This window comes from Saccopteryx bilineata, chromosome 4 (assembly GCF_036850765.1).
Source record: "Saccopteryx bilineata isolate mSacBil1 chromosome 4, mSacBil1_pri_phased_curated, whole genome shotgun sequence".
NCBI lineage: Eukaryota > Metazoa > Chordata > Mammalia > Chiroptera > Emballonuridae > Saccopteryx > Saccopteryx bilineata.
The window spans coordinates 64,069,967-64,094,616 of record NC_089493.1 but is presented as its reverse complement, the minus strand read 5'-3'; the positions used below and the strand labels follow the sequence as shown (position 1 = coordinate 64,094,616).

General features: G+C 35.1%; 1 protein-coding gene across 3 annotated transcripts in view; it reads right to left on the bottom strand.

Annotated features, from left to right (window-relative positions):
* The window catches only part of RFX7 (regulatory factor X7), a 134,108-nt gene that overhangs the window by 29,209 nt on the left and 80,249 nt on the right, over positions 1 to 24,650 (bottom strand). For all 3 annotated transcript variants that reach the window (XM_066276173.1, XM_066276175.1, XM_066276174.1), the window contains 2 exons: positions 10,510 to 10,592; positions 8,978 to 9,100 (listed from right to left, as the gene is read on the bottom strand). In XM_066276173.1, the coding sequence (XP_066132270.1) occupies positions 8,978 to 9,100; positions 10,510 to 10,592 (206 nt within the window). The remainder of the gene's footprint in view (positions 1 to 8,977; positions 9,101 to 10,509; positions 10,593 to 24,650) is intronic.

Genomic DNA, 24,650 nt, shown 5'->3' with positions numbered 1-24,650 from the left:
TAGCATAGAGAAAGATACACAGAGCAATTGAACACAATTCAGAGTCTGGAAGTAAGCCCATGATCACTGATTTTCCACAGGGTTCTAAGTCCATTCAGTGGGGAAGAAATAGTTTTTTCAACAGATGATGCTGGGATAACTGGATATCCATGTGCAAAAGAATGAATTTGGGTACCTACCTCACAACATGGAGAAAAATTAAACTGCAAAGATCCAAATGTATGAGCTAACATATTATAAATACGCATGATCTTTGATCAGGCAACAATTTGTTAGATATGATACCTAAAAGCACAAGCAACCACAGAAAAAAATAAAGCCAATTTAATCAAAATGAAAAACTTTTGTTCACCAAAGGACACTCTCAAAACAATGAAGATAGCCATCAGGTGGGAGAAATATTTACAAATCATAATATATCTATTCAGGATTTAGTATAATAAACATGTGTAGAACACATTAGTAAACAATAAGATGACAAATAGTTAAAAGTGGGAAAAGAATCTGAGTATTTCTCCCAAGAAAATATATAAATGGCCAATAAGAACATGAAAAGATACTCAGCATCATCAGTCATCAGGGAAACGCAAATCAAAATCATGAGCTTCACATGTTGTAGAGTTAACGGTAATAAAAAAGACAGGAAGGTGTGGGCAAGAATGTGCAGAAATACAATCCTCATAATTGTTGGTGGGAATGTAATATGGTGCAGCCATTTTGGAAGACAAGTTGGTAATTCCTTAAAATGTTGATTACCATATCACCCAGCAATTCCATTCCTTGGTATATATAGAAGAGAACTGAAAACTCATGTCCAAACAAAACCTTATAGACAAATGTTAATAGCAACATTATCATATTACCTAAAAGTGTAAACAACACAATGTTCACCAATTGATGAATGGATAAACAAAATGTGGTGTATTCATACAATGGAATACTATTTGGCCATAAAAAGGAATAAAGTCCAAATATGATACAACATAGATAAACCCATGACAGATAAAGGCCCCTAACATATGATCCTTTTTATATGAAATGTCCAAATAGGCAAATTGATAAAGGTATAATGTAGATGATTTGTTGCTAGGGCTGAAGAAAAAATGGATAGTGACTCCTAATGGATGTGGGATTTGAGGAGAGTAATAAAAATATTTTGGTACTGTGGTGACTGATACATGTCCTCGTAAAAAAACCACTGAATTGCACTTTTTTTTTTTTTTTTTTACAGGGACAAAGAGTCAGAGAGAGGGACAGATAGGGACAGACAGGCAGGAACGGAGAGAGATGAGAAGCATCAATCATTAGTTTTTCGTTGCGACACCTTAGTTGTTCATTGATTGCTTTCTCATATGTGCCCCGACCATGGGCCTTCAGCAGACCGAGTAACCCCTTGCTCGAGCCAGCGACCTTGGGTCCAAGCTGGTGAGCTCAGGGTCTTGAACCTGGGTCTTCCGCATCCCAGTCCAACACTCTATCCACTGCGCCATCACCTGGTCAGGCTGAATTGGACAATTTAAAAGTGAATATTATAATATGTGATGTTTATCTCAAAAGATAAAATCTAAAAAGCAGAACAAAAATTTATAGTTTTGTTTAACTGAAAATAATTGCCTTAATCGATGACAAGTAGTAAATTGAGATTTTTTTTTTTTTTAACCAATACATAATCTGAATCATTCTTTAAGACTGTGGAGTTGAAGGGACTCATTCGCTGGGACATTTACGGGGACATCACTTTAGTTTAGTTTTTCCTAAACTTCAGTTTGCTATTTCCAGTCAGTTAAAATATTTAAAATATAATCAAGGCTTAGCAAATGCTACTCCAAGTATTTTAATTTAAAAAAAAAAAAAGACTAGCATTTGGAATGAGTTTCAGGAGGTAACAGAGATTAAAGCAAAAAGAGCCTAGTCCTGGAGCCAGAAAACCTGGGTTCAGATTTGTCTAGGGCATTTACTTCTCTGAGTCATAAGGACTTCATCCATAAAGCAGAAATAAAACCTGCTTCCACTTATTTTATACAGATGCTATAATATTAAACAATATATTATACATTTGAGAAATTTATTAATTATGCACATATGCTTAGGTCTGACCTAGATTTTTAAATAGGTATAAAACATTTACATGTCATTTAGGTTCATAGAATGCTCACTATTTTAAAGTTCTTGAAACAAATACATTTCTAGAATCTATTTCTACCTTCAAGGTTGTCTTAAGAGTTTAATTTACATTGACTACTACTTCAACAGAAAATACAAACTTAGTTTGTAAGCATGAAAGTATCACACATACAAAATTGATGATTATACATAACTAAAAAATAAAAATAATCATATTCATTAAAATATTAAATAGATTAAAAAAAAAAAGGACTGGAGTTAAGAGTTGTGCCAGGAAACACTGGAGCTAAAGTTGTCAAGTTTACAAATCTACACATTTGTCATTCTACCCACAATGAAAGCAACTACATTATCAGGAATGTTAGAACATGGTACATATTATTTAACAGGGAAGCCATTTAATTGAATGCTTGTGTTTCTCCATCATGCAGCAGGAAAAAGCAGCAGGAGCTGTGGTTGCTGCTGCCTCTGCTGCTCTGCGTTTGCATGAGAGTTTCTGGATAGATTCATTCCACCAGCTTCTTTTTTTTTTTTTTTTTTTTTTTTTTGGTGACAGAGAGACAGACAGACAGACAGACAGGAAGGGAGAGAGAGATGAGAAGCATCAATTCTTCATTGCGGCTCCTTAGTTATTCATTAATTGCTTTCTCATATGTGCCTTGACCGGGGGCTACAGCAGAGCAAGTGACCCCATGCTCAAGCCAGTGACCTCTGGGCTCAATCCAGTGACCTCGGGGTTTGGAATCTGGGTCCTCTGGGTCCCATTCTGACGCTCTATCGACTGTGCAACCATCTGGTCAGGCCAACTATGGCTAATTATAATTTTAAAAAATTAGGAAAATTCAAATATGTACATAAGACTTGAAATACACAAAGGAATCAGATACAGAGATATTCAGTTTATAAGAGACTAGTATATGTAATGCTATACTTTTTTATTTTTTAGTGAGAAAGAGACAGATAGGAAGGGAGAGAGATGAGAAACATCAGCTTGTAGTTGCAGCACTTTAGTTGTCCATTGATTGCTTTCTCATGTGTGCCTTGACCAGTGAGCTTTAGCAAAGCCAGTGACCCTTGTACAAGCCATTGACCCTGCACTCAAGCCAGTGACCTCAGGGGTTTGAACCTGGGTTCCCAGCATCCCACTGGGTCTCAATGCTCTATCCACTGCGCCATCACCTGGTCAGGCTGTAATGCTATACATTTGAAAACCTGAATAATTCCAGAAAAAACAAATTACCAAAATTGACTAATGAAGTAAAAGCCCAACTAGAATACCACAAAAACTGTCAAAAAATTAGCTCCAACAAAGACTCCAGGCCTAGACGGTTTTATAGTTAAGTTCTTTAAACTTTCAAGAATAAGTCCCATGCTATATAGACTGTTCCAGAGCACAGGAAATTAGGGAAAGAGTTCTAATTCATTTACAAAACTGGCCTAACCCTGACATCAAAACCTGACAAAGCACAAAAAAAGAAAATTACAGACCAAATTCCCTTATGGATATAGATACAAAGGTCCTATTTATATATTATAAACAGAAACTAACAGTATACTAAAAAATTACTGATCTTGATACAAAGAGGACATTCAGGCTAGTGAATAAAAGAATGGTTCACACTGGATACTATCTTTACATAATATCTATAGGTCAAGAAAGCACGGCATAATAATGTCGACAGGTGGCCAAAATGCATTTAATGAATTTCAACATCCACTCCTCATAAAAGAGCAAATTAAAGTCTTGGTAAACTAGAAATGATACATCTTTAACATTAAAGAACTGTAAGAGGAAATAATGCCTAACATAGCTATTATTTAAAATTAGAAGAAAAATTTATTAAATGTAATAAAGAGAATGAGAAAGATATATAAGGATAAATTCTGCCCAGAACAGTCAAAAGAAATAAAAAATAAGGAATAAGCAAATTTCAGTAAATATAAAATGTGTAACATAAATAACAGAAATCTATAGATATCCTATAAACCAGAAAAAACAATAGGAAAATATATTTTTTATAACATAAATAAGTAAACATTAACAAGAAATATACTTAAAAAGAAAAATAAGTAAACAGAAGGAAAAAAACCTTAAATTTTACTAATGGGCATGAGAAAGATGTAAATTAAGAAATATACTACTAGCACTGAAGATAACTTTCTAAAATAAATTTTCATGCCAACATTCCCGATGTTTCCATTTTTAAAGTAAAAAAAAAAAGACTGCAAACTTCATATGAAAAAAATAAATGGAAAAATGTTAAAGAAATAAGAATTGGTGTAAAACCAGAAAATTTTTGATAATAAGGAAAGACTAGCCTTACCAGTTTTTTTAAACATTTAACAGGTAAAATACTTAAAATAATATGGTACTGAAATAAGAATGGAAAATACAAAGGACAAAAACTGAGTCCAAGGAGGGTGTATTAAGATAGGAATTATATTATAGATTAGTGTTAAAAAATAATAATTCAATAAACAAGGCTCAGATAATTAACCATTCAGAAGAAATTAAGATTAATCCCTTATCTATGGCATTTACCAAAATAAAAACCAAGGTGACTAAAGGGTTATATGTTGAAAATGACATAAATATCCAGAAAAAATATGTGAGTATTCAGCATGGGTAAGTTCTTTTGAAGCATAACATGAATGTTACAAGCTGCCAAAAAGGTGGGCAGATTAGACTTATGAAAAGTTAAAATTAAATAATAAACAGCAATCTTAAAAATTCTATTTTAAATAGTTAATATACTTAATATATAAAGGTTCATAAACCAGCACCCCCAATTCTAATAATCTGTATTAAAATACACGGTCAAGAATGTTCATTGCAATGTTATTTACAACTGTTTCCCACTCAAGCACTGATAAATGGTGGGGACAAATTTGATTAAACAGTAACAAGAATATGTACATGAAGAAAGGCATTAGAAAAAATAAACCAGAGTGGTTATTTTTAGGTAGTGAGATTACTGTGCTAGTTTTCTTTTCTTTTTTATATATTTATAGCTATCTGCCAAAACTTTAATGGTATAAAAACCCATTAACGATCATTTTCATAAACATGTGATGATCAGAATTCAAAAGTTTCAACAAATAAGTTCACAATCATTTGTAAATTAATCTGTCTTTGCATGCTGAAAACCCCTTAAAGTTTTCTGTTCTATTAATATCATAATCTAGTTGAAAAAAAACAGTTAAAAGAAGCTGTATATCTTAGATTACGTATTCATTTTTTCTCTCAAAGGGATTTTGATTTAAAAAAAAGGTTTTCTTTATTGATTTTAGAGAGGGAAGAAAAAGAGAGAGAGAGAGAGAGAGAGAGAGAGAGAGAAAGGCAGGGGGCGAGGGGAGCAGGAAGCATAAATTAGTAGTTGTTTCTCATATGTGCCTTGATTGAGCAAGCCTGGAGTTTTGAACCAGCGACCTCAGCATTCCAGTTTGATGCTTTATCCACTGACCACCCACCACAGACCAGGCTCAAAGGGATTTTGATTTTAATGAGTGTTAAAGGGATTGACTTTTACACAAATGCATCTAAACATCCCTGCAATGAATTATACAAGGGTCCACATACAATAAGAATAGCTTAAAGGTATATTTCATATTGATATTTTTCAAGTGAATAATTAGAACAAAATCTGTTTAAGACTGGTCATTCCATGACAAGCTATTATTCAGGAAACTCAAATAGGAAGATGACTAGTCTAAAAGGCCTTTAGGAAGAGACAAAATTTCTCTAAAAATTTTCACAGATAGGAAGTGTTATTTTGTGTCTAACTGAAACCTATCCTGTGATTCAAACTTTTATTCTTAAAGAAATAGCTATATACCATTTTGCTTTCTTTAGACAACATAATTATAAAAAACTTTTAACTAGCCTATTTCCTAATACTTTGATCTACTTCTTGCTTGTCAGTAGTCTATTTTTATCAAGTATCTCTCACTTTATTTAAAACCACATGGCAAATTACCGTTTTAAGCAATGTAAAATCAAATGAGAGAAGAGCCTGGAGCTCCCACATGCTATCATTCTGTGGAAACAGAAACATATTTTCACACTTGTTGTGCTGCTAATATGTATTACTGTGCTGTATCTCTTATAAAACATATTATTTGTATGCAAGTATAACTAACGATATAGAAACAAATTCATGCTTTCAGCAGTTTATTAATTCACATTATATGGAAGTCCTAGCCAACTTTATTTCTAAGAACTTGCCTAACTTCAGTTTGATATTATTCAAATTTAACAAGTTTGCTTTCTCACCTATTATGAACCACTCATGGAATCTTGAGTTCTAGGCTTGTATCCACCCTTAACTAATTTTGTTACACAGGTAGTCACCTAACTTCTCTGGGCTTTAATGTTTTTATTTATGTAATGGGGACTGAAGTATACTAGAAGACTTATGAAGTCTTTCACAACACAAATTTTATTATCAATGCCGGGGATCAGATTCCAGTCACTTAAATTAGTGACTACGATGTAAAAATATTTTGGAAAAACAACAGTAAATGAAGTCTGTTCTTAATGACATGTTTTTTTTTTATTTAAATACCCAGACTCAGGTATAATACTATAGTGTATATAGTGCTATGCTGATTATAAAGACATAATCATTAGCATAATTCTTTCAAATTTCATGAACAGAAATTTCTTTCCTAGTCACATTATTATCAAGAATTTCCCTTACCTAATAGTTCTTTTTTAAACTCCAGTCTAAGTCACTTCCTTTTATTTCTGTTGCTCTCTACTAAACTGCAGATTAATTGCTTGAAATTGGAGCACCCACTCCACACACCAAAAAAAAACAAACAAACATTGTTTTTGGTTCACTTGTTTAGGAAAACCCTAAAATTTTTGGTAAAAAAATATTATAAGGATTTATAGAAACCTTAGAAAATGATTAACTGGAAAAATTCAGAAAAAATAGTATAGAAAAATATAATCATAGCTTGCTAAAGGCATGAAACTTTACAGAACATAGGAGTGCATTTGCGAGGCAGGGTCACACTTCCACAGACTACAAAGTGCTGTGCGGTGGAAGGACATCGTTCAAAAATATATAAAATATCATGGGCTCTCTTATTTATTCATTACGGCAGTACCACACATTAATTTGTCCAATTTGCCTTTTGGGAAATTAGCGAGACATTTTTAGATAAATAGTTCAACATTTTCCTGTTTCAGACTTTTTAAAATTTTAGAGCTAAAAGAAACTCTAACCTTTTAAATTGCCTCATTTTATAGATGATGCAACTGACAAAAAGAGTAGTTCAAGTATTTGTCCAGGTCACAAAGTTTAATGACAGGATCTACAAACCAGGAGTTTAACATACCACATATTTGCCTGATATTAATTAGCTTTTAGGCAATACAAATTTGTTTCTTTGTAGTGTCAGTTATCTCTATTTTAATTAACTTGAAATCAGTGAAGAATTCGATATATATAGTTGAGGGCAGGAGCTGTGTCTTATTCCATCGTATCCTCAAAACTTACTACAGGGTCTGGTACATAGCAGGATGTAGCAGGTATTCAACAGACCATTGTAGACTGAATGAACTTTACAGACTTGGATCACGTGCACTCTTAGCTTTGATTTTCCTAAATAGAAAAAAATCTAAAGCTCTTCAGTTCAACTTTGTTCAACCCTTGACCATTTCAGACATTTTTCTCTAGACTTTCTCCAGCTCCATTATGTTTCTTAAGGTGAGGAAATCAAAATTCTGAATGAGGGTAGAGAAAGTTTTCTTTCTAGATACCAGCAGCACTTATTATTTGACACTTTTCTTCCAAATTGTATAAGTCAACACATTAGTGTTTGCTGCTTTGACATTTGAATACCCAGAAAATTTTGGTTTTGTTTACTCTGCCTAAATAAATCTTTTTCCAAATAAATTACAAAAATGTTAAACAAGACTAGATTTAGCATTTATTATCTTTCTGCTACCCAGAAAATTCCATTAGCCTCTGTACTTTTGCTGTCTGTTTAAATAAATTAACTATATAATCAAAATTATATGAGTGTTTTATATGTACAATCACTGAACTCTCTTGTCTATGTATAAATAACTCACAACACTGCAGAAACCTATCTTTTTCTTTGGTTGGTATAGAGAAGAATTCAAAAAGTTCTGAATTCATGAAAAGGTCTTTAAGAAGTCTAAATAGCCTGACCAGGTGGTGGTGCAGTGGATAGTGTCAGCCTGAGACACGGAGAGCCCAGGTTTGAAACCCCGAGGTTGCTGGCTTGAGCGTGGGATTGTACGCATGGCCCCATGGTCGCTGGCTAAAGCCCAAGGTCGCTGGCTTGAGCAGGGGGTCACTCGCTCTGCTGGAGCCCGCCAGTCAAGGCATATATGAGAAAGCAACCAATGAACAACTAAGGTATCGTAACAAAGAATGGATACTTCTCAGCTCGAGGTCTCCCTTCCTGTCTGTCTGTCCCTCCCTGTCTCTCTCACTGGGGAAAAAGAAAATCTAAATAAAAAACATTTTTTAGTTTTTCTATATGCACTGATTTATTGCCTTCCAACTCTACACATACCGTTCTGTTATCCTTAAGAACTCTACGGAAATCCTTGCATTCAGCAATCCTATGCCATTGTTCCTCTACCCTCAGCCCTCCAGTCATCCAGATGAATCTAGAGTCATCCTTTTACTTAGTAATCCTGTACTGTACAAATGCTACCAGAGAAATGTAAAGAAAGAGGGAATAGCAGAGATTTCTAAGTTAAACTCCTATATACCACTGTCATATTCACCAATGATAAATCACTGTAGCCAGGTAAGTATTTAAGCTCTTCAGTACATCAGCATGCCTGATGTATATACATAATACTTACTTGTACTCATCATAGACTTCCTGTTTGGGCAGTGAAGTCTCGGGATGTTCCTCTAGAGTGTTCCGAATCCAGAAGAAGGCATGCTTTTGTTGTGCCCGACTAGATGACATGGCATTCTGATCACTAATCATAAAAATAAAACATGTTTTAAGTGAACCTGACAGTAATTCATTGATAATTTCTGAGCCAGGCCTAAATGTTCCACTAAATAACTGTATGTAGACACACTATAAAAGACAAACCGAACTCGGGACAAACAGTAGATGCCCAGTTGTCTATATACAAACCATCTGCTGTGGTTGTGGGTCATGTTATACAGCTAGGGTCCGACTAAAGTTAATGCCCTGATCCAGCCCTTGCCACTGTCTTCAAAGTGGGCATAGGTGATGGAGCGCAGACAAATGAGGTGTCTGGCCAGAATTACCTCTAATTGGATATGTGTGCACTTACTTGCCTGTGCATTTGCCTAAACTTATCAAATCATCAAATTTTGAAAAATAAAGGTTACGGAAGGAACTGTTTATTTTTTGTTTGCTTAGCATTCTCAAGTAACTACCTTGAAAACTTACTAAAGCATTCTATGCTCCAGAATGTAATTCACACCAGACGTTATCTTAAGAGGACAAATATCTTCCTATTGTCCTTCCTATAGCTGGGTCGCCTACTCAGGTCATACTGCCACTAAATATTGCTTTTATTATATGGCAGTGTCATTTATAAACTAATTCCATGAGAAGGACACCTAGATTGAGGAAGCTCTTCTAATTGATTCTGACATTCATCTCAGCTGACTATAACAATAACTTATTTCTGAAGAAGATACTGAGCAAGTTGCTAAGACAGAAAATGATTAAAATAGTTATAAAATCTGCCCCAAGAAAAAAAACCCAGAATTTTCATTCCACTATTTTTATACACAATTTCAAAGTAACCTATTTTCTTTGTATGAGTTACATAAATGAAATTAATTCTGAGAAATACTTAAAAGGGTACAGAAACTTTAAGAACAGAATGTATAAACCATCAACATCTCTCTAAATTTTACGGATGAGACAATAAATATTTTTAATAATAAGAATACAGTAATAACCCAAGTACTTCAAACATCCTACATTTATCAGAAATCCATGCTTCATATAAGCAACTCACATTTTTTTTAATATTCTGTGATATGCTCACCTGACAATACCTAAAAAAACTCTTACAGCTACTTTATTGTTCACAATACTTAGCACTTATTCTTTAGTTTTCTGTTCAATTTTCACAATCCTCTATTAATCTGTTTATAAAACATAACCCCAATTGCATTTTACAGCATTTAACTAGGTGCACAAATGATTAGCAAAAACTGCTTTAAGTAAATACTTAACCAAATATGATCAAAGACTAAAAAAGATCTACTATTTTGCCATTCTGTTCTAATGATTTTAGGAATAGTGCAAAAAATAACCAAAAACCACACACATACCACACTTACATGTAGGGATACCCTATAAACACTGTAATTACAAAACAGGCAAGCAGAGACATACCTTTTCTCTCCATTGCTGACACCAGAAGGCAGCTGAAGGTAGAGGTAGAGTTTCTCTAGGTCTGTAAACTTCTCCACTTCTTGCTGGTTACAAAGGATTGAAAAGAAAGATCATTTTAAAAACACAGTTTCTCCCTTAAAATTTACTCCCTTAAAAAAAATATTGTCTTATTGTCTAAATTTAAACCAGATTGAATGAATCACCTGCCAAAGAAAACAAAATCTAGGCTTTTTTTCTCATTATTAAAATAATACAGTTAAGTCATTTGATAAATTTATTGCATGTAGAAAGTAAGAGAAAATGGAACTTTCCTATTCGTCCTTATATTCTAGGTTGAAATAAAATCATAGATCAATGCTCAGACAGAAGTTCACCACTTTCAATCACATTTAAAGAATAAGGGTTGTACAATATTGTCTGAAAAGTACTAAACTGGAGTCAAGAGAACATTTATTATTAGTTAGTCTTGGCCTGATCATTTAACTGGCTATGAGACTTTGATGCTCTGGTAAATTTTCTTTATAACTATATATAAAATGGATGTGATGATTTTTAAGATCCTTTCCTAATTCTCAAAAACCCAGAGTATGTTACTGATGATGCTGTCACCTACAGATGAAAACTGAGGTTTAAAAATACTGGGTGGTGGGCACACAATGCATATACAGATCATGTATCAGAAATGTGCACTTGAAACCTATTAACCAATTTCACACCAATACATTTAATAAAAAATTTTAAAAATACTGAAGTACAACCAATAACCCTTTCTGCACTATGCAAATGTAATTATTCTTTGACTTGCAATAGAGGCAGCTATTTGGAGAACCAACTCATATGATTCTCTATTACTACTGTTCTGCAACCATGTCATTTTGTCTACAAATGTACCCTTTAAAATATTTTCTGCTATACAAAGGACTGTATAGCTTTATTTCCAAGCTGAGTTTACCACAGGATAGCTTTAAATGTGCCACATATCCTATTACAATAAAAATATCTTGGTAAAATCTTGGTAGCATAATTAATTGTATTGCAATTGAAAATGTAGACACACTATTTGAATTCCTGGCGGCAGAACTTATTTTTACACAATAAAGCACATCTTAAACATAGATCCAATTTTTTAAAAAAGCTCACAATGCTATAACTTAGCCCATTCTTTTTTTTTTTTTTTTTTTTTTTTTAAGCGAGAGAGACAGAGAGAGGGACAGAGACAGTCAGGCAGGAAAGGAGAGAGATGAGAAGCATCAATTCTTTGTTGCAGCTCCTTAGTTGTTCATTGACTGCTTTCTCATATGTGCCTTGACCGGGGGGCTACAGCAGAGCAAGTGACCCTTTGCTCAAGCCAGTGACCTTGGGTCAATCAAGCCCACGACATTGGGCTTCAAGCCAGCGACCTTAGAGCTCAAGCCAGCAACCGTGGGGTCATGTCTATGATCCCACACTCAAGCCAGTGACCCCGTGCTCAAGCTGGGGTTTCAAATCTGGATCCTTTGCATCCTAGTCCAATGCTCTATCCAGTGTGCCACTGCCTGGTCAGGCAACTTAGCCATTCTTAGTCTCATTAGACTTAATCCGCAAAAACAGCTTTGGAGTATGTCCACAGAATCATTTATCAATTACATGCAAATAGCTCTTAAATTCACATTTTTTTCATTTCACTGTTTATGGGGTATTTTCCAATTAGCTCTCACTCTAATACCTAATAGACTTACCAGCAATATCCTTGAAACTCTTCTCTTCAAAAAAATACAAATAAACAAAAAACCATATAGACTTTTCTTCTCTCAACTGTTACTTAACACCTTCTTTTTTCCAGTCCCCCAGTGTTCAGTTTTAGGGTCTGCTTAATTTTGGTCCTTTTGGTGCATTCTATTTTAATCCTTTAACTCTTTCTCCCATAGTCTCCCATTTTCTTTATTTTCCCAGCCACCATATTAGTCTCTGGGTCTTAAGCTGTCTTTTTCTTTTTTTGTAAAAAGAATGGCACAATACATTTAATTAATATCCATTATTTCATATAGGTACAAAAGAGAAGGGAGGAAAAAGGTTTATTTCCCATGTACAATAGTAAGAACTCTTGGCATTTTCTCTCTCTCTCTTTTAAAATTTATTAAATTTAATGCAGTGACATTGATAAATCAGGGTACATATGTTGAGAGAAAACATCTCTAGATTATTTTGACATTTGATTGTGCTGTATACCCCTCCCCCAAAGTTAAATTGTCTTCTGTCACCTTCTATCTGGTTTAGCTGTCTTTCTTTTAACAATAAAGGAGAATGCATCTATTCAGTTTTATTTTCTGCTACGCTCCACAAATGATTTATACATAGTAACTATAAACTTATATTGCATACCACAACATACACAAAGGCTGAAAATACATAGATGAACAGCATAACAATTGTCCTTGCCCTTAAGGAACTTACAATGATTCTCAAATTATTAAAATGTCTCACTAGCTGGTTTCCCTCCCACCAACCTATCCCCACTTTAATGTCTCAAATATAGTTTCTAAGATAGATTTTACTGGATATCTAATACCAATGCCAATAATGCCCTTTACATTAAATCCAAAGTAGGTTATGTTACAAAAAATAATAAAAATACACTAAGTGTTATTATGGGCAAAGTCTGAAAAAGATGTAATACAAAATATCATTTTTAGAATAAAGAAAATGTTCCAATGGAATATCATTCCGTCATAAAAAAGAACGAAATCATGCCATGTGTGACAACATGGACCTTAGAGGCATTATGCTAAGTGAAATCAGACACAAGTAGATAAATATTGTATGATTTTACTTATATGTGGAATCTAAACACAACAACCAACCAAAACAAACAAATGAGCCCCATTTCTTTCACAAACAAGGAGCTAAATGCATACGGAGAAAAGACTGGTGGTGGCTGGAGGTGAAGGATGGTAAAATGGGTGAGGGGCTTAAAAGGTATAAATTCCCAGTTATAAAATGAATAAGCCTTGGGGATGTAATGTACAGCATGATTGTAACTAATAATACTATACTTCATATTTGAAAGCAGCTAGAAGAATGTCTTATCACAAGAAAAAAATGTTATCTGTAACTGTTCTGTGATGGATGTTAACTGGACTCACTGTGGTGAGCATTTTGAACTATATACAAATATTGAATTATGTTATATATTTAGGAATATATTTTTATTTTAATTACATCTTGATTTTTAAAACAAAATCAAAGAAAAAATTTTTCAATGACTAAGAATTATAAAAACTTCATACTTTTGGAGAAACCTTGGATTCTACAATTTTCAAATTTTACATAGGCTAGAGACAAGAACAGAGAAGGAATCAGAAGATAATACAAATTAGGATAAAGTGCCAAAGGAAGAGTATTTAAAGATGACATCAGAAAGAGTTTTGAAAAAGATCAGACTGCCCTGTTTTGTCTGTTTCCGCCTTTCAAACCATGAAAACTTAACACTGTCGATTACTGTTCCATTTGCTGTGTAGGACTCAACACACAGAAGAAAAAAAATCTGGAGAGTTTACGGATACTGATAGTATCAAAATTCTATGAAGCAAAGGTGAACAAAATGACTCAAGTGTACATGATGGCATTCTAGTCCAGCAAGTCTGAATCACCATGAAGGTTTTTTATTTGGGATAAACTGTGTCATTTACAGTTATCTATTGACTTCCAAAATAATCATCACTGGTGTAGTAGAGACCTTAACCTTGTTTATCAAGGCTGGAACATCAAGTGGCAAGTATGTTAAACATCAGATTATTTGATATGCTTTGTAAAGATTTCAATGTCAAGAATAGGTACTTGGGAGTATATCAAAAGAAACCTGAAACACTAATTCAAAAGAATATATGCACCCCTATGTTCACTGCAGTGTTATTTACAATAAATAGTCAAGATTTGGAAGCAGCTCCAGTAGATAAGTAGATAAAAAAAGCTGTGGTACCATCTGACTAGGTGGTGGCACAGTGAATAGAGTGTCAGCCTGGGACACAAAGGACCCAAGTTTGAAACCCCTAGGTCGCAGGCTTGAGCACGGGATCACTGGCTTCAGTGTGGGATCATACATATGACCCCATGGTCGCTAGCTTGAGTCCAAAGGTCATTGGCTTGAAGCCCAAGGTCAATGGCTTGAGTCCAAGGTCACTGGCTTGAGCAAGGGTCACTCACTGCTATAGCCTCCTAGTCATGCACGTATGAGAAAGCAGTTAATGAACAACTAAGGTGCCATAATGAAAAATTGATGCTTCTTATCTTTCTCCCTTCCTGCCTATCTGTCCTTGCCTGTCCCTCTCTCTGTCTCTCTCACTAAGAAAAGGGGGGAAAAAACTGTGATACATATACACAACGGACTCCTAATCAACCATAAAATCGATGGAATTTTCACTTTTTACGGACAGCATGGGTGGACCTGGAGGTTATTAATAGCTAAGTGAAATAACCAGTCGGAGAAAGACAAGTACTATGTGATTTCACTTATATGTGGAATCTAAAGGATAAAATTAACTAACAAAATAGAAACAGACTAAAAAATACAGAGAACAGACTGATGGCTTTAAGAAGGAATGAGGGTTAGGGGACTGGGTGAAAAATGTGAAGGTATTAAGCAAAGAAGAAAAGACAGACACAAACAACAGTGTGATGACTACAGGAGAGAAAGGGAGTGAGGGAGATGAAGGAGGGTGTAGGAGGGATAGTGATGAAGGGGGACTTGACTTGGGGTGATGAACACACAATACAATATATGGAAGATGCATTATAGAATCGTATACCTGAAACCTGCATACTTTTATTAACCAATGTCACCAAAAAAAGTCAATAAAATTTTTAAAAATTGGAGTTCGTTCCATGTTAAGATTCACTGGATGTCAGAAAGAAATACGCTGGCTGGATTCCTGAAATGAAGGACAAAGTGGCTCAATTTTTAGAGTATTAGAAAAAGATCTATTAAAATAAGAGAACTAGAAAAAAGATATATAAACTTTTTAAAGTAACTTTTAAATTCATCCATAAAAAAGCATGAAATACTGATACATGCAGTAACATGGATGAAACTTGAAAAAATGCTAAGTGAAAAAGCCAGATACAAAAGGCCACATATTGTGATTCATTTCTACGAACTACCTAAAATATGCAAATCCACAGAGAGAGAGATTAGTGGTTGGCAAGAATAAGGGGGAGGGAAGAGGAGGACTGACTGCTTAATGGGTTTCCTTTTGGGGTGATGAAAATGTTTTGGAACTAGATAGAGTTAGTGGTTACATAACATTGTGAATATACTAAATATCAATAATGGTAAATTTTCTGTTATGTGTTTTACAATAAAAATTACAATTTATTTTATTTTATTTATTCTATTAATTTCATTTTATTTCATTATTTTTCTTTTCCAAGAGGGAGGAGGGAAAACAAAGAGACAGACTCCCATATGTGTTCGAACTGGGATCCACCTGGCAAGGCCCATTTGAGGCCATGCTCTGCCCATCTGGGGCCATGCTTGCCGAGCCATTTTTAGCATCTGAGGCAGAGGCTCCATGGAGCCATCCTCAGCACCCAGGGCTAATGCACTTGAATTGAGCCATAGCTGCAGGAGGAGGAGGAGAGAGAAAGAGAATGGGGTGGGGTGGGGGTAGAGAAGCAGATGGTTGCTTCTTCTGTGTGCTCTGACTGAGAATCAAACCCAGGATATCCACACTCTGGGTCAACACTCTATCACTGAGCCAATTGGCCAGGGCCTAAAAATTACAATTTTTAATTCAGCACGGCATATTTGGCAGACATATCTGACCTAAAATTTCAAATGACAAATATCCCTATTCATTAGACTTGAAAGTCTTCATTTTCTTGAGTTGAAGAAGTTAAGTTCTCAAAGCAAGGTTACTGAAATGGTTTCAAGTTTAGGGGGGAGCTCAAATATTATCTAGTCTGTTGAAAGTACTAAGGTGATAATTTCCTACTATTGTTAAAAATTTTCCTCAAAAGCTAACAGAGACTTCTCTCTCACACAGTTTAATCTTTACAAAACACCCAAAAGGAATCTTTGAACTAAAATTTGATTTATATGTCAAAGGTTTTCCAGAAAATCACTTTCGAAAATTTTGGTGAAAATTTCCATGTCTTCCAAATAAGCAAGTAGACCCTGTGTATCATCACACCACTCACATAAGCATATATTTGTGAAACTATTTTTTGAACCTTTGGCTATAAAAACAAAGCAATGCTACAGACTTAATGTTGCATATGACCTACATATACTCTAATCTTTCACATCCTGGACAGAGAAGCTTGCAGCTAACAATCAGATTTAACATTTACTTAGACGTCATATGACCCAGAGGAAAACAAAGGTGTAATGAAAGATATGCAATTAATCAAGTTACTTTTGGAAAAATGAGATCAAGTTTAGTGTTTGAATTCTACCACTCAGTCTCCTCCTTTTTTTAAGTTTTCTCTGATGAAGAATATTCACACATGGAGCTAGTAGCATGGAGCTATCTAATTGCTCCCATGAAAGGAAAATAAAGTGATAAAAAGAACATGGGCGACAGTGTTCATCAAGTGTCTCATCTGCTCACCTACCATATTCCCCCATGTATAAGATGATCCCATGTATAAGATGCACCTTAATTTTGGGGCCCGAAATTTGAAAAAAAAATTACATAAAGTTATTGAACTCAAGTTTTATTCATCATAAAATTCATACAACTCCTCATCACTGTCAAAACTCCCATACATTAGCTTGTCCTCAATCTGTGTCTGATGATGAATCACTCACTATCTTCACCAATGAATGCAAAAGCAAGTGCAGAAAAAGCAGGAAATGCAAGTAAAAAAATTATAACCACTGTATAAGATGCACCCAGTTTTTAGACCCCAAATTTTTCGGGGGGCAGGGAGAGGGAAAGGTGCATCTTATACACGGGGAAATGTGGTACATTTCTAAGTCTCCTTTGCAGTTAGCTTAGGGCCATGAACTGAACAGAAGTGATGTATATGATTTCTCAGCTGACATAAAGATTCAATGTGTCACCTCTATCCTTTTCCCCACTTTGTGGCACCTCTGAAGCCATGTGTTTAACTATAACATGGCTGTGGTATGTCTGTCAATGTGAGTTCCTAAGGGACTATGTAGAACAATGGACTTCAATGACTTGTGCAGTACACATAATATGAATGAAAACACATTTCTGTAGTTAGGCTACTGACATTTTAGGCTTATCTGTTATAACAGCATAGCCTAGCCTATCCTGATCAATACAGAAAGTTACACTTTTCCTTTAGCACTTATAGGAGAACTAAAGATCCCTTTATATATATAGCATATAAAAAGGCAGGGAGGGCCTGACCAGGCGGTGGCGCAGTGGATAGAGCGTCGGACTGGGATGCGGAAGAGCCAGGTTCAATACCCCAAGGTCGCCAGCTTGAGCGCAGGCTCATCTGGTTTGAGCAAAAGCTCACCAGCTTGAGCCCAACGTTGCTAGGTCAAGCAAGGGGTTACTTGGTCTGCTGAAAGCCCACGGTCAAGGCACATAAAAAAAAAAGGCAGGGAGAAGAAAAGGGTTCTTATCTATAATCAACACAGCTTTCAGTCATTCATTTTCAGAATATTGGACTTATTTTGAAATGAAATTAAATAAGAATATGATATTCATATGCCCATTTAATAAAATGGGGCATAAGCTAAAAAAAAGGTTGAGAAACACAAGTTTAGAATATATATCCTTCATATTCTTGTCCACTTAACTTTTGTTTTAATAATAAAAAAAACCTAGTTAAAAATTAAACCCCAATAACTTTTGTACACATGTTCCTATAATATGCCTGTTTGCCCCTCTACTATGGGGCACAGAAATTACTTAGGAATTTATACTCAATAAAGTCACTTTTACTATCTTAAAAAATTTCTTTGGTGTATAGTTATACTTTCCCCCCCTCAAATAGACTGAAAATCCTGGTTTATCCAAACTCAGTTACCTTTTGAGGAAAACTTCTGAAAGATAAGACAGAGAGAGATAGGAATGCTTTTAATATTTTAATATCCCACTTAGAAAATTTTCAAAAAAAAGTCTACAAAGTAGATACATGTGTATCACTATTCATGTTTAAAACATACTACCTTTTTCCACATTTGGTTCAGAATTCTGACTTTTAAACAGATTTATACAATTGTGTTATATGGATTGAAACCAATTTATTCAGATGATGTCAGAGTAATGGTGGCATGAGAGATACTACTGATCTCTTCCCTTGAAATTTCAACAAACTGAACAACTATAATGCAATGAAGGAACCCCAGCTGGCTCGCAGGCATGCCTGAAAGATCCGTGCACTGAATGAATAAAGGTGGGATGTGTTGCAAAGCAAGGTGAAAGATAAAATGCATGTGTGGTCAGTTCTGGAAAGGAGACAAACCTGGAGTTTTTTCCTCCACTCAACTATGGGGAGGAGGGAAGCTCAGGCTGTTTGGATTCTGTCTGAGGAACAAAGAGGGAGTGACTGGGTCTCTTTATGCCAAAAAGAGTGGTAAGACAGAGGGGCAGACAAAGAGATAAACCAAAGTGACCAGATCACAGCATCACGGCCAATGTTTCAACAGTCTGCCTGCAGCCTGCACTCAGCAGAGACACAGAAAATTAAAGTGTGGTGCCAGCCTCCCAGATCCCATCCCCTCACCTCACGGTACAAAAAAAGGCAGAGACAAAACCCACAGCTAGCTCTCCAGAGCCATTCTCTCCCATGAAAAAACAGAGGTACTCCAGGTCTCATCCCCAGGTCTGTGGATAAGAGAGGAGGGTGCCAAGAAGCCTGAGGTCACCATTGCTAGAACCATAAAGCTGAAAAGCCAAAGCCATAAAGCTGAAGCCATGAAGGCCTCATCATATGTCCCACCCAACAAGGCAACTGCAGCCCTGTCTACATCATTGTGACACTAACATCTCAGTGAAGGACAACCCAGGAACTTCACAAAGCTAATTTGTAAAAAATCTGTAATAGAGTGAGACCTACGGGAAGAAACCTCTCAAAACTGAAATTTATTTTTCCTTTATTTTTTTCTTCATTTTTCCCCTTTCTTATTTTTTCTCTTTCTCTCTTTTAAATTTCATTTTAATTTTTATGTATTTATTCTTATTTTTTTCTGTTTTTTTTTGTTTGTTTTCTGTCATTTTTCTTAGCATAATACTTAAAATTTTTATATTTTTATTGTATTTTATAAAATTCTTCATTTTTTCAGTTGTTTTTCTTGTTGGGGTTCTTAACAACACCACTCTCAAATGCCATCAAGGATAAAGAAATTGAACACCATGGCTACACAACACAAAGACGAAGTTTAGAAAGAAAATGAAAAATCTCCAGAAAAAAATCGCAATCACATAGAGATTGTTAAAAGAGAATTGAAGTTCTGGAAATACTCAATGCAAGAGATGCGAGGAGACACCAACAGGCAACTTAATGAGCTCAGAAAACAAATTAATGAACATAATGAATATCTTACCAAGAAGACTGACTTTAAAAACAGAGATGAAGAACTCAATACATGAAGTCTGAGGTAGCAAGTTTAGCTAACAGAACAAGCCCAATAGAGGAAAGAATCAATGACATTGAGACTTTTGAATTTAAAAACACGAGACAACTCTACAAGACTTGTCTGACTCTATAAGAAACAACAATGTAAGAATAATGGGTATATAAGAAAAAAGAAGAAGAAGAGGAGGAGGAGGAGGAGGAGATGGAGGAAGAGGAGGAGGAGGAGGAGAAGAAAGGAATGTAGAGCTTCTTCAAAAAGCAATTGATGAGAACTTCCCAAGCCTATGGAAAAGTTAGAGCCTTGAATCCAAGAAGCAAACAGAACACCAAGTTACCTCAACACAAACGGGCCTACTACAAGGCACATCATAATAAAACTGTCAAAAATTAATGACAAAGAATACTCAAGGCAACAAGGGAAAAGAAGACCATAACATATAAAGGAAAACCCATTAGGTTATCATCAGACTTCTCAGCAGAAACTCTACAAGCCAGAAGAGAGTGACCCAAACATTCAAAGTACTGAAAGAGGAGAATTACCAGCCAAGAATACTAGATCCATCAAAGTTATCCTTCAAATATGGAGAAATAAAAACTTTTACAGACATACAGAAGCAGAGAGAATTTATCTCTAGGAAAACCCCCTGGAAGAAATACTCAAGGGGGTTATTTGACCAGATCAAAGAACAAAACAAATCAAAGCTACAAGGAAAAGCTCCAGCAAAGTCACAATAAAAACAAGAATAACCCGTGACAACAATAACATAGAAGGGGAGATGATAAAGATCTGTAGTAGCAAAGGAAGTTGGAGTGCTGGAGCACTCATATGACAATGGACTCTTGTACAGATGAACATTTTTCTCTTAATAACCTAATGGTGATCACCCACAAAAAAGCCACTACTGAAATACACAGCTTATAAAAAGAAGAAATGGGGAAGTATGTAATAACACTAAACAAAAACAACTGACAGAAACAAAAAAGAGAAGAATCAATCAAGACACAGAGCTATCAGAAAACAAAATATAAAATGGCTATAGGAAATCCTCAAGTGTCAATAATTAACCTAAATGTAAATCGACTGAACTCACCAATAAAGAGACAGAAAGTAGCAGATTGGATCAAAAAGCAAAACCCAACCATATGCTGCCTTCAAAAGACACATCTAAGGTACAAGGACAAAAGTAGATTCAAAGTGAAAGGTTGGAAACCAATTCCCCAAGCAAATAATATCCAAAGGAAAGCAGGTGTAGCCATACTCATATCTGACAATGCTGCCTTCAAGACAACAAAAGATAATCAGAGACAATGATGGATATTTCATAATGATAAAGGGTATATTGTATCAAGAAGACATAACACTTCTTAATATATATATATGCACTGAACTAGGGAGTACCAAAATATACTGTTCACAAAAGGTAGAGGACATTTCAAAATGAATATGAAGCAATAAAATATCCCTAATTTTTGTGAGCAGTGTATATAAGACATCTACTAACTGATCTAAAAATAGAAGCAGACAAAAACACAATCATACTTGGAGATTTCAATACACCATTAATGACTTTAGATCATCCAAACAGAAAACCAATAAAGAAATATTGGCCTTAAATGACACACTGGGCCAAATGAACCCAAGAGACATTTACAGGACATTTCATCCCAAAGCATCAGATTACACATTCTTCTCTAGTATGCATGGAACTGTCTCAAGGATAGATCATACGTTGGGCCACAAAATTAACATCAACAAATTCAGAAAGATTGAAATTATACCAAGCATATTTTCTGACCATAAGGCTTTGAAGTTAGAATTCAACTATAAAAAGGTAGTAAAGAAACCCACAAAAATGTGGAAATTGAACAATATACTTCTAAAAAATGGCTGGATCAAAGAAGAAATAAAAGCAGAGATCAAACAATATATACAGACAAATGAAAATGACAACATGACATCAAAATTTCTGGGATGCAGCAAAAGCAGTAATAAGAGGAAAGTTTATATCATTACAGGCTTATATCAAGAAACAGGAGATCCCAAGTAAACAACCTAACATCACATTTTAGGGAACAAGAAAAAGAAGAACAGAGGCTACCCAATGTCAGCAGAAGAAAAGAAATAGTAAAAATTAAAGAACTAAACAAAAAAAATATAGAAAAAATTAATATAACAAAAAGATGGTTCCTTGAAAAGATCAATAAAATTGACAAACCACTGGCTAGACTCACTAAGGGAAAAATGAGAAAGGGCTCATACGAACAAAATCTGAAATGAAAGAGGAGAAATTACCACGGACATGATAGATGTACAAAGGATCATAGTACAATATTACGAAAGATTTCATGCCACCAAATTCAACAACCTGGAGGAAACGGATAAATTCCTAAAACTACACAATCTTCCTAGAATGAGTCACAAAGAAGTGGAAATCCTAAATAGACCTATAAGCAGGGTGGAAATAGAAACAACTATCAAAAACTTCCTAAAAACAAAAGTCCAGGACCACATGGCTACACTAGTGAATTCTACCAAACATTCAAAGAAAATTTGGGAACTATCCTTCTGAAAGTCTTCCAAAAAATAGAAGCAATACTGCCTAACATATTTTATGAGATCACTATAACCGTCATACCAAACCTGGCAAGGACAACACAAAAAAAGAAAACTATAGACTAGTATCTCTAATGAATACAGATGCAAAAATGCTAAACAAAATATTAGCAAATGAAATAAAACATATTAAGAAAACAGTACATCACGATTAAGTGGGATTCATTCCGGGAACAAAGGATGGTTCAATATACGGAAATCAATCAACATAACACACCACATCAACCAAACAAAGAACAAAAATCATACAATCCTATCAATAGATGCAGAAAAGGCATTTGATAAGATACAACATCCCTTTATGTTTCACAGTCCATAAAATCAGAACAAAAGGAAAGTACCTCAACATAATAAAGGCCATATATGACAAACTGTCAGCTAATATACTAAATGGTGAAAGTTGAGGCTTTTCCTCTAAAATCAGGAACAAGACAAGGCTGCTCTAAAATTAAAAACAAAACAAAAATAAAATAAAATTAATTAATTAATTAAAAGAAAAAGCAAGATATCTCAAGAAATTTAGGAAATATTTAGACTGGAAACTTCCACTAACTAGGGAGGTATACCATAAGAGCAAGATTCCTAGATTTTACATGAGCATCAGACTTGGCCATAGTTACTGAAGACAATGTTTCACCAGCACTGACTTTCTTCAAGGTGAAAAAATTCCAATTTCCTTCTGAGCCATTAAAATAAAATCAAGCCCTGGTGTATGTCCAGAAGCCACCACTGTGGCCATTCACATGTGGGTTCTCATTGAATTTGGACAGACGGTAAAGAAACAACAGAGCCAAAAAATAGTGGGTTGGTTGTTCCTTTATTAAAGTCTCGTACTGGCCCACGAGCAAACACACAGGGCTCCCAAAGCCACTGAAACAATATCAGGTTCCACACCAGGAGAATCTTCTCCGGTTTCTCTTGGAATCAAAGGCCCCGTCAGTCTCAGCGGAGCTCACAAAGCCCCTCACCTCTGGTTCCCCATCTGCATACCTTCACTTTTCCTGCCAACATGGCTTCTTCCTCAGCATTCTGGATTCTCCCTGCTCTCACTTAGTAAACAGGGCTTCTTTCTGCTTCTCCTTCTCTTTTTTTTTTTTAAATTTATTATTTTTTTTACAGGGACACAGAGAGAGTCAGAAAGAGGGATATATAGGGATGGATAGACAGACAGGAAAGGAGAGAGATGAGAAGCATCAATCATCAGTTTTTCGTTGGGACTCCTTAGATGTTCATTGATTGCTTTCTCGTACGTGCCTTGACCGCGGGCCTTCAGCAGACCAAGTAACCCCTTGCTCGAGCTAGAGACCTTGGGTCCAAGCTGGTGAGCTTTTTTTGGCTCAAGCCAGATGAGCCCGCGCTCAAGCTGGCAACCTCGGGGTCTCAAACCTGGGTCCTTCCACATCCCAGTCCGATGCTCTATTCACTGCGCCACCACCTGGTCAGGCTGCTTCTCCTCTTTTCAAAACTTTCTGGTGCAAAAACCTCTCCTCCAGCAAACATTAGCAAAAAAACCAGATTTCTAATTGAGTTTTCAAAATTACAAAGCTTCAACCTCAACAAAGGTATAGACACAAAGAGGAAAGCAGGTTCTATAAATCCTGTCACTGTTCCTACTAACCCTTCCTTCTTTCTTCTCCCTTAGTCTACTTTTCTATAAGTTTGAAATGACTAAAATGCAAAGACAGAAAAACTAGAATATTGTAAGAATTTATTTGTTGTCTATTAGAGCACATTTTTGTGTATTATGGCATTCTTTGAATATAATATTAATGAAAATTTAGTTTTTTTCAGGTAATGGTACAAGACTGTCATTGTATTCTTTCCTATTTCTCTTTGTGATAAAGTAATTTGAAAGCTAGCTGATAATGCTCACAACATTTTTTATTATCATAAAACAGAAAAGTTAGCAAACCTCATGATATAGGCGTAAGTGGCAATTTAGAATTTAGTCCATTTGAGTCCCTAATAGAGAAAAAAAAACAAAACTAAT